The 16415-nt window shown below is 39.3% G+C and overlaps 1 protein-coding gene across 1 annotated transcript; it reads right to left on the reverse strand.

Moving 5' to 3' along the window:
• Nucleotides 1–15620: 15620 nt before the first annotated feature.
• On the reverse strand, nt 15621–16154 carry LOC110931865 (translation initiation factor IF-2-like). Its single transcript, XM_022175238.1, has one exon. The coding sequence runs from the start codon at nt 16152–16154 to the stop codon at nt 15621–15623; it is 534 nt and encodes a 177-aa protein (XP_022030930.1).
• Nucleotides 16155–16415: the final 261 nt, after the last annotated feature.

The raw sequence follows: 16415 nt of genomic DNA on the forward strand, positions 1-16415 counted from the left end.
CATTGCTCAACTTCTGCTTCAAAACATCGAAGGATTCTTGCTGCTTAGGCCCCCAGTCAAACTTGCTATACTTGCGAGTGAGTAAAGTCAGGGGTGCTGCAATTCTTGAGAAGTTTTCGATAAATCGCCGGTAGTATCCTGCCAGTCCTAGAAAGCTGTGAATCTCCGTAGGCGTCTTTGGCTCTTGCCAGTTCATAATAGCTTCAATCATAGCGGGATCTACTTGGATACCACGCTCACTAACAACATGTCCAAGGAATTGGACTTCACGAAGCCAAAATTCACACTTTGAAAATTTGGCATAGAGCTTTTCTTGATGAAGCAGTTTCGGAATGCAACGGAGATGCTTCTTGTGGTCAGCTTGACTTTTCGAGTAAATGAGAATGTCATCGATGATGACAAATTTATCCAAGTAAGGCTTGCAGACGCGATTCATGAGATCTATGAATGCGGCAGGTGCATTAGTGAGCCCAAAAGGCATCACTAGGAACTCGTAATGACCATAACAAGTCCTAAATGCAGTCTTGTGTACATCTTCATCCTTAACCTTCAATTGATAATAGCCTAACCTCAAATCGTTCTTAGAAAAGTAGCTTGCTCCCTGTAGCTGATCGAACAGATCGTCGATCCTTGGCAAATGATACCTATTCTTGATAGTGACCTTATTAAGCTCACGGTAATCAATGCATAGTCGCATTGATCCATCCTTCTTCTTGATAAACAAGATTAGCGCTCCCCAAGGAGACGAACTAGGTCTAATAAAACCTTTGGCTTGCAAATCATCTAGCTGCGTCCTCAATTCCTTCATCTCTGTTGGTGCCAACCTATAAGGTGCTCTCGCAACAGGTGCTGCTCCAGGGATGATGTCAATTCTGAGTTCTACTTACCTATCTGGTGGTAAACCAGGTAGTTCTTTAGGAAAGACTTTAGGGTATTCAGAAATGACTGGAATATCTTCAATCTTGGGCTTCTGCTCATCAATGGTTACCTGTGCCATATAAATGACACAACCCTTCTTCAGACATCTGGATGCTTTGAGCATAGCCACCTGCTCAGGCAATCCATACTGGGTATCTCCCTGAATGGTAAGTGGCTCACCAGACGGAGTCTTGATCACCACTTGCTTCTTATTGCAGACGATCTAGGCTTGGTTATGCGATAACCAATCCATGCCTATCACTATATCAAAACCGGCTAACCTAAAAGGAAGTAAGGATAATGGAAAAGAGTGGTTCCTAATGGATATGACACATCCATCTAATACAGTCGAGGCTGTCTCTAAGGTTCCATCGGCTAATTCAACTTCATACTTCACACTTAAGGCTTTAACAGGCAATTTCAACAATTCACAAAACTTATTATCTACAAAAGACTTATCTGCTCCAGAATCAAACAACACTCTTGCACAAACATCGTTAATTAGGAAGGTACCTGTTATCACATTGTTGTTCTGGATAGCCTCCTGTGCGTTCATTTGAAAGACCCTGGCATTGGTCTTTTTCCCTTCCTCCGCCTTCTTCGCAAACTTCGGGAAATTGGAATTAATGTGCCCTTTCTCGTTGCAGTTGTAGCATGTTGCGTCTTTGATCTTCTTGCAATCGAGAGTCTTGTGCTCAGAAGATTTGCAAATCCCACATGCCCTTGGCTGTGACTGGGATTTTGACTCTTATATGCACTTCCCGAAATGGTGTTTCTTGCAGATTTTACATTTGGGCTTATCACCTGACTGATGCCCATCTTTCTTAGATCCAGACCCCTTTTTGTGGTCATCGTTTCTCTTATGCTTCTTATTCGAATGCTGTGAGTTATCATCCTCACGCTTCCTTTTCTCAGCATCAGTGGTTCTCAAAGACCTCTGCCTGACTGCGTCCAGAGTCAGGGACAATGATATATCAGCTGCAGATCTGAAAGTAGCTGGCCGAGAGGCCTTCACACTTGCCTTAATTTCTGGGGCTAATCCCCCAATGAAACGAGCTATTCTTTTGGGTTCCGGGGTCACAAGATAAGGAACCAATCTTGACATTATATTCAAGCTCGTAAGGTAAGCTTGGCAATCCAGGTTTTTCATAACCAATGATAAGAAATCAGACTCAATCTTTTCAACCTCATGCTGAGGGTAGTAGTTCTCCTTGATGAGAGTAACAAATTGATCCCATGTCATATTGTAGAATGGAATCTTCCCGGTAGCTTGAATCAACGACCTCTACCACGCTAGGGCCTCACCCTTGAATGACTGAGAGACAAACTTTACAATATCCCTTTCAGCACAACCACTAATATCTACCACAGTGTCCATCTCATCTAACCATGTCATGCAATCCACTACCCCTTTCTCACCCGTGAAATCCCGGGGTTTGCAGGAAACAAAGTATTTATAAGTACAGGTCTTGGCACGTGGTTCATTATCAAGCACAATTCTTTTGGATGGAACACTGTGTTGGCGGTTTGAGGAATGTTGAACATCCTCTTTCTTAGGCTTTGGCTGGGTAGAGGGTGGTTTGCTGTGGGCTTCTGAATGAGTTTTAGGGACAGACTGAGAGGGTGGTGTGGATAGGGTCCTACTTCGAGTCCCACTAGATTCACTATACTGTCGTTCCATAGCTTTTGTAACAGCATTATCTATTAATACTTGCAGTTCTGCTCCGTCACATGTATCTTAGTGTTTTCATGGTTTTCCACCGGATGACTGTTTACCTCTTCTGACCTAGTCATGTAGCTTTAATTGCTACATAAAAGAGATAATTGACAAAGTTTATTTAAAAGGTTTTACAGCATTTTATGATTTATTAACCATGGTTTTAATAGCCATTTTGGTTAATTTGTTAATCATTTATATATATTCAGGACCTTTATTACAATCCTTTATTACAATTTAATAATAACACAAAAAGCCTAGTCACATAGACAGTTTTTAATTTATCACCAGGATTTTCACAGAATCGAGGTGTTAGGGTTTGAATCAGAGTTCATTACCTTTTCTAGACAGGGAGTTGTAGGCTACTACTGTCTTTAGTCTCAAGGGAGATTGATTATAGCCCGTAGGCACTTCATCCTTAAGGGATGGTCATATAAATAAGGGAAACTGAAATAACCCAATTTAAAGATGACTTATGTGATTTTATCGAATCACAGTTTGCCAAGAATGTTAACATGCTTTCAGATGTTAACAAGAATTGGAATCTTTTGTGCAAGTTTTACCATCTTGGCCATGTCTGCAATGACATATAGACTAGGTTTTACCTTTAAGATTCTTTTAGTATTTAGCGCAAAACAATCCTAGATTGAGATGTTAATATGGATCTGAATCTAATTATGGAACTACCATCTTGGCCCTGTCTTAAGATGACACATGGCTAGGTCTTGTCCTTATTAGATTTTGCCATTTTATTATAATGGTAGATCTTGTAATAGGAATGTTATTTTCATTTATTTTATGTTTTATGTTTATGCATATAATTAACAACGAATATGAAAATTTAAATTAAACCATTCCATTAAAATTTTAAACAAGTACAAATTTTTCCCTAAACGAGACTTCTAAGAAATAACATGCCCACGCATGGGCTTAAACAAACAATATACCCACGCAGGGTTCAACAGAAAGACATGCCCACGCAGGGGCAGAATACAAAAAGACAAGCTCACGCAGGGGCTGAGTACAGAAACAAATGTCCACGTAGGGACATGATTACAACAAATTAAAAATAAACAAGGATTTTCAATAATCCCTCTTCTTAGTCTTCCCCTTGACCAGGTCTGCCAAACCCTTGAAGAAGCCTCGGTTGTTTCTTCGCTTTGCTTGAATATCCCGCTCACATTGGTCCAATCTATCTAGAACCTCTTGTTGGCGTTCCGACGGGATCAGTTGCGGCTGCGACGGCTGCTGATGCAGAGGTTGAGGAGGTGGCGGGTGCTGGTACACATATGGTGGGTACCCTGTGGTCCAAGGACCACCATAGGGCCCTTAAGGATGAAGAGCGTTGTAGTCCCACGCTGCTTGATATGGATCGACCTCCGCATAGTTATAGTTGGTGTGGGCCGGCAGCTCAAATGGATTATACGCCGCTGAACCGGCGTATACAGGGATCGGGTTATCAAAACCCAATGGTGGCGCTACAGGCACAGAGTTTACCTCCGAGACAGGGTTTGAAGGTCCCCCCATCTGCGGTTCTTCTTGGAGTGGCGGATAGTGGCTGCCACTTGATGGTTGAGGGGTGCTGATACGCACTCCTCCTCGCACAGACATCCGTGCATTTGATCTTCGTCGCCTCGGTGGCTCCTGTGGCGGCTGCTGTACTGGTGGTGGTGGCGGTGGAGTAACTGCCAAAAAGCGAGAATCCTCAGAAGGATCCTGCTGCTGTTGTTGCTGCTGCTGCTGGTGGTACGGAGACGAGTGCTCAGAGGGGTTTAAATACCATTCAATTTGGTTGAACCTCGCCTGATATCTATCCGGACCGCGATAAGGCGATCCATGAAATGAGGACCCATCAGAGATCTCGATGGGATGGTTTGGGGTTCCGGTTGCAGGCTCGACGGGATCCGTGTCCTCGTCCATATCCATGGCATGATCGCCGGAGAAATGGTCCTCTGGTCCCAATGGGTTAAAACCCACTGGTTCTTGAATGTAGTTTGCCGGGTTGAACCGGCTCTGAAAGACAGGAGTGGGGTCGCCCAAGGAATGGTGCGAATTTGATCGTTGTGGAGGTATAAATGATGGTTGCGGGTTGTTGGGCTCATTTTCTGAATGTGGCCCGAAGGAGTGGTGGTAAGACGGTGATGAGCTTAGAGAGACAGATCGCCTCCCTGGTTCTATGTAAGTCCTCCAAGGTTCTTGGGGACTGGTGCTCATGGTAATTGAAGGTGTGCGCCGGTGGGAAGGTCCGGCCTCGTGATCATGGCCCGTCACTGGGGCCTTGCCTCTACCTCTTCTGAATCGTGGTGGCATTCTTAAACCTGTCAATATAAACAAAGATAACAAACAATAATATATATATATATAAAATAAAAGACAGAAAATAAAACAAAACAGAGTTTGTCCTATGTTCTTTGTCTAGACTCGAGGATCGAGGAATGTGCAATTGTGTAACTGAGATTAAACAAAAAAAGCTAGTGTTTAATTCACTCAGTGTTGGCTCTGATACCAACCTGTTACACCCCGATATTTCCACGTATTACCGGTGGGCCTGGTGGGGAGTATCGTGACGTAGTTGATATCATCGTAGTCAAACAACACAAATTTTAAAATGCACAGCGGAAGCAAAAGATAGATTTAATTCAACTAAATAAATTGTAATATTAAGTATCACAAATAGTTGAAACAGATCCACAGGCGGATCGAATAAAAAGGAAACTTTGTTCACAGACTTTAGGCATCTAAGCTTGCGAGACTTCTATTTGATGCTAGGAGAGACCAGTCTATTCCGATTAGTACCTGCACTTAGCCTTTTTGGGAAAATTTGTCAGTTTACACTGGTAAATACAATTTAACTGACTCATTTTGAAAATGTTTAAAATTGATTTGAATGCACATGGCACAAAAGATTTTATAACTTGGGATAATTATTTATATATAAACTTGTAAAAGAATTACATGTTTCTTATAAGTTCAGTAGCCCGGGTTGAACACCGGGTTAAAGATTAATTGACACACCACATGGTATAGTCCCGCGGCCGGTTATTCCCGAAACCGGCGGTTATACCTTATTATTTATAAATGCACTGGCGGGTGTACGCCTACACCCGCGTGTGCTAAGGTCGTGGCCATTTCTGTGAAGGATGCCATGGATATCCGGGACATGGTCATTAACCCCCCAAAGGTTTAAGCAAATAAAACAATTTAAACGGGTCATCTCAATAAATTAACCTTCATACGATAAAAAATTCAATATCCGACCAAGCGGTATTTTATATACCGTACCCCAAGCCCGTATAGGGAAAATAAGTTAAAAGTATTTACCTTTGCAAGTAATAATCACAATAAGCAAGTGCACGTAGCTTTTACCGGGTCTCCTATTCTGGAACGAAGGTTTATAATAACCTACTAGATTCCTAACGGGTCTATAATTTAGCCTAAGCTTAGACCGGTTAGTTGTAAAGAAAGATACGGTTCAAACGCATGATTAAGCAAAGACCGGAATAGAATGTGATTTAGACCCGACAAGTTTGGAGACTTGTATAATATGGGTAAATTAAACACATTCAAGATTTGAGACAAAAGTGATATGGTTTGACCCGTTTTGGTCAATTTATGCATACTAGTTACATAAACCGAACCGAACGCGGATAATGCGTAACGGGTAACCATATGAGTCATATACAGATTTCCTAAGTTAATATGACTTAAATATGTTGTGACATCAGTAAGATATCTTCTATTATGCCCATAATGATTTTAAACTCAAACTATGCCCCGTAGGGGCAACTTGGTCATTTTAAAGGTTATAAAAGAGTTTAAATAGTAATCTGAGTTACAGGTTTGATTAAATCAGTAAATAAACTTAATTTAATAAGTTATAACAGTAGGGTATCATATATATGTGAAATTTATTAATTATAACCATACTATGCACCGTATGGGCATTTTGGTAATTTCACATAAGCCAAAAGGTCAAAACTGGAAATCTGAGTTTAAAACTTTTGCTTACTGTTAAAATATAAAAATTTACTGAAAATATCTGTAGGCATCAAACCTTATATGTTTAAAATAGTTTTAATACATACTATGCGTTAAAAACGCTTAAAAAGGCGTTTTGAAGCCATTTCCGGGTTTTCAAAGGAAAGTTGATATTTTTATTATTCCAGAAGGCTCAAAAATATTTTATTTATCATATTAGATCAGCAGAAAAAGGTTTGGTGTCAAAAGGATTTGTAAAACTCATTTTATAGCCCAAAAGGGCAAAACCGACAATAACCGAATTAAGCTTAGGACTCTATGTTATGCTCAGCCTAAAAATAAATAAAATTCTTCAAAGATCCCAAATAATATATTACATCAGTGGGTAAAAAGTTTGATATTAAAAATTTGGTTTAGATAGGCTATATGTTAATTATGCCATTTAATTACTAAAAAGCTTCTTATTTACGCTAATGAGCATAACTCTTAATCTAGACCTCAAACTGATGTCAAATTTTAGGGACAAGTCTACAAATCAGAAATGAAGGTTTTCTTTTACTTTTTCAAAAATCACGTTTTAAGGTGTAAAGGGCATAATAGTCAACATTTAAGCAATTAACGGAAACATGCATATGAATTGGATAACTAACGAACCAAGTTGTATAATCACAGAGGGTTATACTTATATGAAACCTGGTCCAAATAAGGCTCTAAGGCATTTCTAAATTATTTTCAAACGGGTCAGAACTGAAAGTCAAAGCAGAAGTCAAAGTATGCGACTTTCGGTCCCGAACCGTGCCTAAACTGAAAATTGTCGGGTTGAACATGTTTAGACATGTTCTTACATTAATTACCAAGTTATATTAATGATAAAACAGGTTGCATGGCTTCTACATTGCTAATTATGCCTTAATTTGAAAATAAGCTTTATGTTGACTTTTTAAAGTTAACTTTGACCCGACATATAACCTACTTAGATTGGGAATCAGAGAGTACCCTTTTAAGGGTTTATTACCCACATAATTACCAACTCATAGGTATTTTAGTTCGAGATTTGACTAGACAAATCTTGATTAATTACGAAGTCAAACCTTAATTACGACGGTTTGACTTTAAGCTAATTAACTAAGCTAAACTGAATTAAAGAAAGTTAAGGACACTTACAAAGGTCCTAAGTATGATTAGGGAACTTAATAAAAGTAGTTTGAGCTCCAGGTACTTCAGAGAAAGCCTTGAGGTGAGTTTTGAATAAGCAAACAAAATGGTTGCAACTCATCCTCCTTATATAGTGATCCTAAATGTCCAAGATCATGCCAACATAGTCTACAAATGTTGCAAGATGTTCCCAGATGTCCCTATGATGCCAAAACCAGTTGCATGACCCCTGATTTTCGAAAACCACCAAAATAAGGCGGTGTAACTTGATAAACAGGCATCTGTCCAAAATTCTGCCCAATTACAGCCTTACAGGTCTTACAGACCGTAAGCCTTAGGCTTTGCGGTCCGTAACTGCTTCTAAAAACCATCGCCTAGGTCTGCTACCTTACGGACCGTAAGGGTTCACCTTTGCGGTCCGTAAGCCTTCATCGGAAGACAAAAACTTGTAAATTTTTAAGGTTTTGCCCATGCAAATCTCCTAATCCGAATCTCGGATCTTTTGCAACAGTATGGGACCACATGACCAGTTCAGAAAAAGGGCATGCATGCCTATCCATGCACTTATGTTGCCTTGGATTTTTGTGGAAGGGTTTTGCCATACATTTGAAAAAAATTGAATTCTTCTAAACAAGAATTTTGTGTATGGACTTTGTTATAACATTATTTAAATACCCATATTCTTTTATAAACTGAATTTATTTATAATAGGAATAACCGGTTACCTATATCAGATGTTTATCATAATGATTTAAGGTCTTGGGATTTATAATTTGGTCGCTCAGAGGTGTTTATTAACATGTCGACATTTTTAAATCCTACCATACATCTTTTACTTGATCCGGGTTCCTGACACGTTTATCTTACATGACACGTGTCTTTATTTTATTGGGTATGATTTTACGAGGTGTTAAACTTTCAGTATCATCGACCTTCACTTAGCGTTCCCTTATATCATTCGCAGTTGAACCAATAAGCTTCATTTCATCTTTATCAAACATCATAAAAGAAACGCTGCCAGTTTCATCTTGCACTCTCAAATGTACTTTGAACCTGTAATAAATGTCAAGTAAATTACAGCTAAAACCATAGCAGTTCTGGACATAAAAAGATCGGACGTTAACTTACTTTATGGTTATCGATGTGCATTCTTTATCGCATTTCGGACAAACCAATGAAGTAGGTGACAGATTCATGACCTCATCAGAAATGATTTTAGCATATTGTAAGTACTCAATTTTGGTCAACACCTTCTTGTTACAGTCTCGACATGTCGGATAAAACCACCCATAGTTTTGTTGAACAATTTTGATCGTTGCAACTACCACACATGACATTACCTACGATATCACAGATAAAGCTTTATTAACATGCTCAATTGATAAAATATAGAAAATATTAACAAAATTAAATGCCTATGAATGTATATAGAATTATTCTTACGTTATCAATCTCAATAATTTCATCAATATGTCTCTTAGGAGTCTCAGTTAGAAATTCCTGACGAACTGGAAATACACTCTGAGATGAAAGAATGGTTTGAGAAGAAGAAGCACCGGCTTCAAATTGTTTCACTAAAAGACTATAAAAATAAAACCACAATTAGCGTTAATACTCACACTTATCTTAATAAAAATAAGAAAAATATGAAATATAAATCAGTGATAGTACCTCCTGCGAAGATCATTAATCTCAGCAATTTCTTGGTTGAGAAATAGACGACTTCCAAACTTATCACTCTGAACAGTATATTGACCTGCAAGAAACAATATACATATCCAACAATTCATTACAAATCACTGAAGAAATAAAAAAATGTTCTTAAAAAATGTAAGAAAATGAAGATTGGAAAAACTAAACGAAATAAATCAGTCAAATATAAATTACCCTGCCACTTCCTAATCCTCGCATGCTGAATGACAGCCATCACAGTCTCATTCGGAGAGTTTTGAGACAAAAAATCATTAAATTCTTGTGCATACGCATTCTACAAAGTACAACGGACTACTTCTCCCCTAAAAGAAACAGATAAAAAAAACAGCATTAAAAGTTCATACAATCATTTACTGTGAATATTGTATATCATTTACTAATCATTTACATTAAATAATGAAAATGATTTACTATGAATATACCATTAAATGCAATAAAGAATCTTATATATAAAATAATCTAATCATTGGTATTGTATTAAATAAGAACAACCATTTAATGAACTTTTATATAAAATAATCTAATCATTGGTATTGTATTATATACAATCATAACACACAAACAAATTTATATAAATGGCAAATGAGAATTTACTGGACATCTTGAAGATCCAAGTTCATCTTTTTTCTTTGGTTAGGAAAGATTTCCATATCTCCACACGAGACAACAATTCCAGCAACATCGAAAATGGTAAACATAGCAACAGAAATTGTTGAGATTGGAAAGGGAGGCAAAACATATATCAGATTATCAGAAATAGTCATACCGCACGTAAGCAGATCCTTTCCTTCTCCATTAACAATGTGTGAATGTGCGATGAAATTAAATCCGTAATCAACACCTTTCCAAGCATTCGCACATGTAACAACCGTACACCGGTAAAAGTTAATCTTGTAACCATGGTTAATAAGTTTGTAAGCATAAGTGTTTTCTCCAACACCAAATCTGGAGAGAATAACAACGTCATCCTCATGAAGCTGTGAGATAAACTGTGGTATCAATGGAGCCTTAATCCCTGCCTAAATCTTACGACCCTGACAAATAAGTGAAACCACATAGTTTAGAAACAAACAAACAAACAGTACCTCAAAAAAATATAAAATATACTCAGCTAAAGTCTCCACATATGAAGGATCAATAACCAACTAATATTCATGTTTGTTTCATTGTGCCTAATCCTTTCACAAAGAAACAATCAATAACTATCTATAAATGACCATAAAAAACCAAAATATTAGTCTTTTTATCATTATAACTAACCCTAAATTACACAAAACAGAAAATACATAACCATGTAACTTTAGTTACACAAACCTAAATTACAAAGGATCCAAAAAACAAACACTAACTTCACAATAATCATCTATTAATCATCTATTTCTTTGAAAAAAAACAAACAAACAAATATTCATCTTTGTTACTTTATATCTAACCCTAAATTATAAAGGATCTAAAAAACAAACAAAAAATCATCTTTCTTTCTTTAAACAAACAAACAAACAGTAACTTTACAATAATCATCTATTTCGGATAAAAAAACAAACAAATATTCATCTTTGTTTCTTTTTATCTAACCCTAAATTACACAAAACTCAAAATGAAAATGATAAAAAGAGTAAAAAAAGGACAGATGCTTGACAAACACTAATACCTTCTCATCGAGCAAGATCAGATCCATCTGAAAGGACTGAACCCATTTCCGGATGATTCAACACTTGAGATTCCACATATCTTTGGACGGATTCAAATCATCAATGAAACTGAGTGACAAAGATGGTGGTTCACCGTCGGATTTCTAGCCGGATGACATAGTTTGCATAGAAGATGCGGACATTTTGGAATGAGAAGAAAATGGTGAAATGGAATCGGTGAAATTTACTAATGAGAAGAAACTTTGAATAAGAAAGAGTGAAGAAGAAGGAGAGAGAGAGAGAGATATGATTACTTCTTGCAGTACATTAAATGGCAATTTCTTATCCCCATGCAATTTCAAAATTCCCTCCTAAATAAAACTCTTTTTTACTAATAATAAAATCAGATTATATACTTTAGATAGATTCATATATATATATAAATATTGAAAACAGAATTATGACATCAGCGAGTCCACGTGGCAGAGCATAGAAATTGACACGTAGGCATTTTTACATTAGCTCATAATCTCTTATTATAGATAGTAGAGATAGATTAATATTAAATTATTGGTTTAATGAGTTAAACCTTTGAATGTGTGCATGTGGTGTACGTGAAAAAAGAAAGAAAGAAAAAAAAGATAAAACAAATAAACAAACAATAAAAGAACTATATGATTTATGAATGTTGACTTTCTACTCAAGTTTCGTATATCCGCATCCCACCTCGATTCCGTTCAAGAGTTATCCAAAAAAAAAATCAAGTTTTCAAATAGCTTCAAACGATCTGGCCGATTATTTGGGTAATTATCAGTTATCACCAACCTCAACTACGTTTTAAGCCTTTTTCCCCGCAACCGAAACTTCACATTCCCGTGATTTGTTAGAATAAAGGGGAATATTTTCGAATGAATTTGAACTGGTACAAGGAAAGAGATATATACTAGCACCTACCTAACTAACGTCCACTAATTTAGCTTATTTATTTTAGGTAAATATAATACAAATAAATTACAATAAAATTACAATATTCTATTGGCTCCAATTGTGCATGTGTTACGTTAATATCCCCCTGCAGTCGTAGCCGTAGCTTGGCGAAGGCAAAGGCTGGACTTAAACCGATTGAACAAGTGTCGTGGAAGTCCCTTGGTAAAAATATCCGCGTATTGGTAATCCGCTGGGACATGGAGGACCCGAATGGCGCCTAGCTGAACTTTTTCCCGGACGAAATGAATGTCGATCTCTACATGTTTGGTACGTTGGTGTTGGACCGGGTTGTGAGATAGATACATGGCAGAAATGTTGTCGCAATAGATGATGGAAGCTTGACGAATTGGGACATGTAGCTCTAAGAGGAGGTTACGAAGCCATGTGAGCTCAGCTGCGGTGTTTGCAACGCCTTTGTATTCTGCCTCGGCACTAGATCTCGATATAGTTGGTTGACTTTTTGAGGACCAAGAGATCAAGTTGTCGCCGAGATAGACACAATACCCCGAAGTTGATCGTCGAGTGTCTGGACAACCCCCCCAATCGGCATAGGAGTAGGCGGTGAGTGTGACCGATTTGGAAGGAGTAATATAGAGGCCCTGATCAATGGTGCCTTTTAGATACCACAATATACGTTTAAGAAAATTAAAGTGTGGCTCGCGTGGGGCGTGCATAAATAAGCAAACTTGTTGCACCGCGTATGCAATGTCGGGTCGGGTAATTGTTAAATATTGAAGTGCACTGGCGAGGCTTCGATAAAGAGAACCGTCGGGTAACAATTCACCGGTGTCGGCACTAAGCTTGTTGTTTGTGTCTGTTGGGGTGGTACTTGGTTTACAATGTTGCATATTTGCCCGTGTAAGGATGTCGGCTGCATACAACTGTTGAGATAAGAACAAGCCATCCTTTGTAGATTGAACTTGAATGCCAAGAAACTGGTGGATACGGCCAAGATCTTTCATTGCAAATTCTTGAGACATCAAGTTTATAAAGTGATGCAACAGAGTGGTGTTGGACACGGTCAAGATAATATCATCGACATATAAGAGTAGGTATGCCATTTGTGTGCCATTGCGATATATAAACAGAGAACTGTCAGAGACCGCGCTTCGAAAACCACATGTTTTAATGTATGAAGCAAACCGATGGTACCATGCGCGCGGAGCTTGCTTAAGTCCGTAAAGAGATTTCTTTAGGCGACAAACATGCGTGGGTTTGTCCGAGTGAACGAAACCTGGTGGTTGAAACATATATACGGTTTCGTTTAGGTCGCCGTGTAGAAACGTGTTCTTAACATCAAGTTGATTGATTGGCCACTTATTTGAGACTGCTAAGCTAAGAACCGTTTGAATTGTATTCGGTTTGACAACGGGACTAAATGTCTCGTCACAGTCAATGCCTACTTGTTGAGATTTTTTGTTTACGACTAGACGAGCTTTGTAACGTTCAAGATTACCGTTCGCATGGAACTTGTGTTGAAATAGCCACATGCATCTAATGATGCTAGTATCCGTAGGTCGAGGCACAAAATCCCACGTGTCATTTTCTATTAAAGCCTTGTATTCAGTTTGCATAGCCTCATGCCAGTTCGGATCGGTCATGGCTGTTTTGTGTGACTTTGGGATAGGAGAGATGGTATGTGTGGTAGGGGCGGCATCGACATGCAGGTTAATCGGATGTTTGGTTTTCACGATGCCACGTTTGGAACGGGTAACCATCGGATGATTTGTGATAGGCTGTGATGAGGGTGGTGGGGGTGGTACGGGTATAGTTGGGGTGGTTTGGGTGGTATGGGTAGGAGTGGCGGAAGCTGTAGTGTTGGAGTGGTGGTGCAAAGTGTTAGTGACGGAAGTATTTGTGACGGATGGGATTGAATGTGGTGTGGAAGGTATCTCGTTGTGTGGGAGTTTGTATGGTGGGACGAATTTAAGGCTTCTGTGGAGGGGGTAGATTGAGTAGGTGATGGTGGGGTAGGGAACATGGTAGGTTGTATAGGGGAAGGTGAGGTAGTGAATATTGTAGGAGAAAGGTCACTGTCCAAAAAAAATATGAATTTTGTTGAATTGGTGTTGAGGCATAAGGGAAATATTGTTCATCAAACGTAACATGTCGTGATAATATAATTTTTCCAGTTTGAAGGTCGAGACGTCGGTAACCCCGATAATTTTGGTGGGTACCCAAGAAATACACAGGCTGTGGACCGAGGTGCAAGTTTGTGTGGTTGAGTTGCTGATTGGTTTGGAAAGCATGCGCTTCCGAAGACGCGTAAATGGTCGTAGTCAGGTGTTTTTAGATAGAGCATGGTAGTGGGAATGTTGGAATGTATGGTTTTAGATGGCAAGATGTTGTGTAGGTAGGTTGCGGTGTGCAACGCTTCAACCCAAAAAAACGGGAGGTAATGAAGCATGGGTTAACAAAGACCGAATGATGTCATTGAGTCGTCGTATCATACGTTCGGCTTTGCCATTTTGTTGAGATGTGTGTGGGCATGAAAAACGGAATTGAATGCCGTGTTTGGTTGCAAATGATTTGAAGTTGTTGTTGTCAAACTCTCCCCCCATGTCACATTGAAACGATTTAATTGGTCGATTAAATTGTGTGAGAATGAATTTATAGAATTGAGTGAATTTAGTAAACGTTTCAGATTTAAAGCGTAATGGATAAACCCAAGTAAAGTTGGTAAAATCGTCGATAAGAACCATGTAATATTTGTAACCATGTTTACTTTGCAAAGGTGAGGTCCATAAATCACAGTGGACGATGTCGAATGGTATTAAAGTATTGGAATTTGACAAATGAAACGGCAACCTTTTATTCTTTGAAAGTTGACATGAATGACAAACAAACGAAGTACTAAGTTTATTGCAAGGAATTAAACTTTTCGATCTTAAGAAATCCAAGATATGAGATCCTGGATGTCCTAGTCGATTATGCCAAAAGTTAAATGAAGACGAAACATGAAATGCGGTTGTCGTAGATGTAGCCGGGGCCGTGAGCGGATAGAGTGGACCGGTACTATTGTGTCGACTCAGGATCTTCCCAGTCTTGTAATCCTTCACAGAAAAACCATATGGATCAAATTCGATAGAAACATAATTATCGACATTAAGTTTACGAACAGGTATTAGGTTTTTGACTATGTGTGGGGTGTGGAGGATATCTTTAAGGTGGATAGGGGTATTGGTATGGTTTAAGGTAGTATGACCCGATCGAAGAACTGGTACACGATTGCCATTACCAACCAAAACAGATTTAATAGAATTAACAGTTGGATTAGTGATCATACCTGATTCGTTAGTGAGATGAGACGTAGCACCGGTGTCCATGAACCATTGGTCCTCTACGGGTTCCATAGCCATGGCAGAGAAAGCAGCTTCGAGTTCAGAAGGATCCAGTGGGTTAACATCGCTTCGGTGGGCTTGGGGTGGTTCGGAGTTAGGCTTGGGTGAGTAGGATTTGTTTGTAGGTGGTGTCCAAGGTGCGGCCCAGCCCGCTGTTGTGGGGTAAGGGCATGGTGGTGGCTAGTATGGGCTAGCCCAATATGGGGCCCAGTATGGTGACGGTGGTGGGTGATATGGGTCGGCCCATGGAGGGTGCTGATTGGGTTGTGGGGGTCTGCTTGTGCGCTGGGCCGAATGCGAGTTGTGGGCTGTGGTGGATGATTGATTGGGCTGAGGGCGATGGTTTGCATTGGGTCGAGGGATGTATCGGTTGTTGGGCCTGTTATTATTTGGTCTGTTTGGGCCGTTTCTATTTGGCTGGCGATTGTAACTGGATCCAATATTATGAATGGTTGCATGAGCTTCAGGCACTGGCCCTAGAATGGACGAGTTGTCACGCGCGGCATGACGGTCAGCCTCAAGATTGAGCATTTCAACAGCATCGTCCCAAGAAGGTAGAGTTTGATTGATGTGAGCGGCTGTAATATCAAACTCGGATGGTAAGCCACGAACAAGTTGAATCACTAACCTCTTTTCGGTGATCGGACTTCCCACATCTTTCAACTCATCATACAATTCCTTGAGTCGTTGGCAGTAAGCATCTAGAGAGGGCATGGATTGAAGTTTGAGATTGACAAGTTGGTGCTCTAGAGCGGTCGTACGATATCCTTTGTTGCTGTGAAAGATATTTTTAATGCGATTCCAAGCTTCAAGGGCTGTGGACTCGAGTTCGAGAACGCGAGCCAAGAGGTCGTCTGCAAGTGTTCCATAGATCCACTGGAGGACGATCGCGTCTATTTCCATCCAGTTTCCATACGCCGGTTCTTCTTCGCCGGGAGGTTTTGTACCATCGATATGGTCCAAGACCTTGTACCC

The sequence above is a fragment of the Helianthus annuus genome, chromosome 3 (genome assembly GCF_002127325.2).
Source record: "Helianthus annuus cultivar XRQ/B chromosome 3, HanXRQr2.0-SUNRISE, whole genome shotgun sequence".
NCBI classification, from domain to species: Eukaryota; Viridiplantae; Streptophyta; class Magnoliopsida; order Asterales; family Asteraceae; genus Helianthus; species Helianthus annuus.

Coding starts and splice junctions, on each gene's coding strand:
- LOC110931865 (XM_022175238.1), bottom strand. CDS start 16,154: ATGCCCTCTCTAGATGCTTACTGCCAACGACTCAAGGAATTGTATGAT.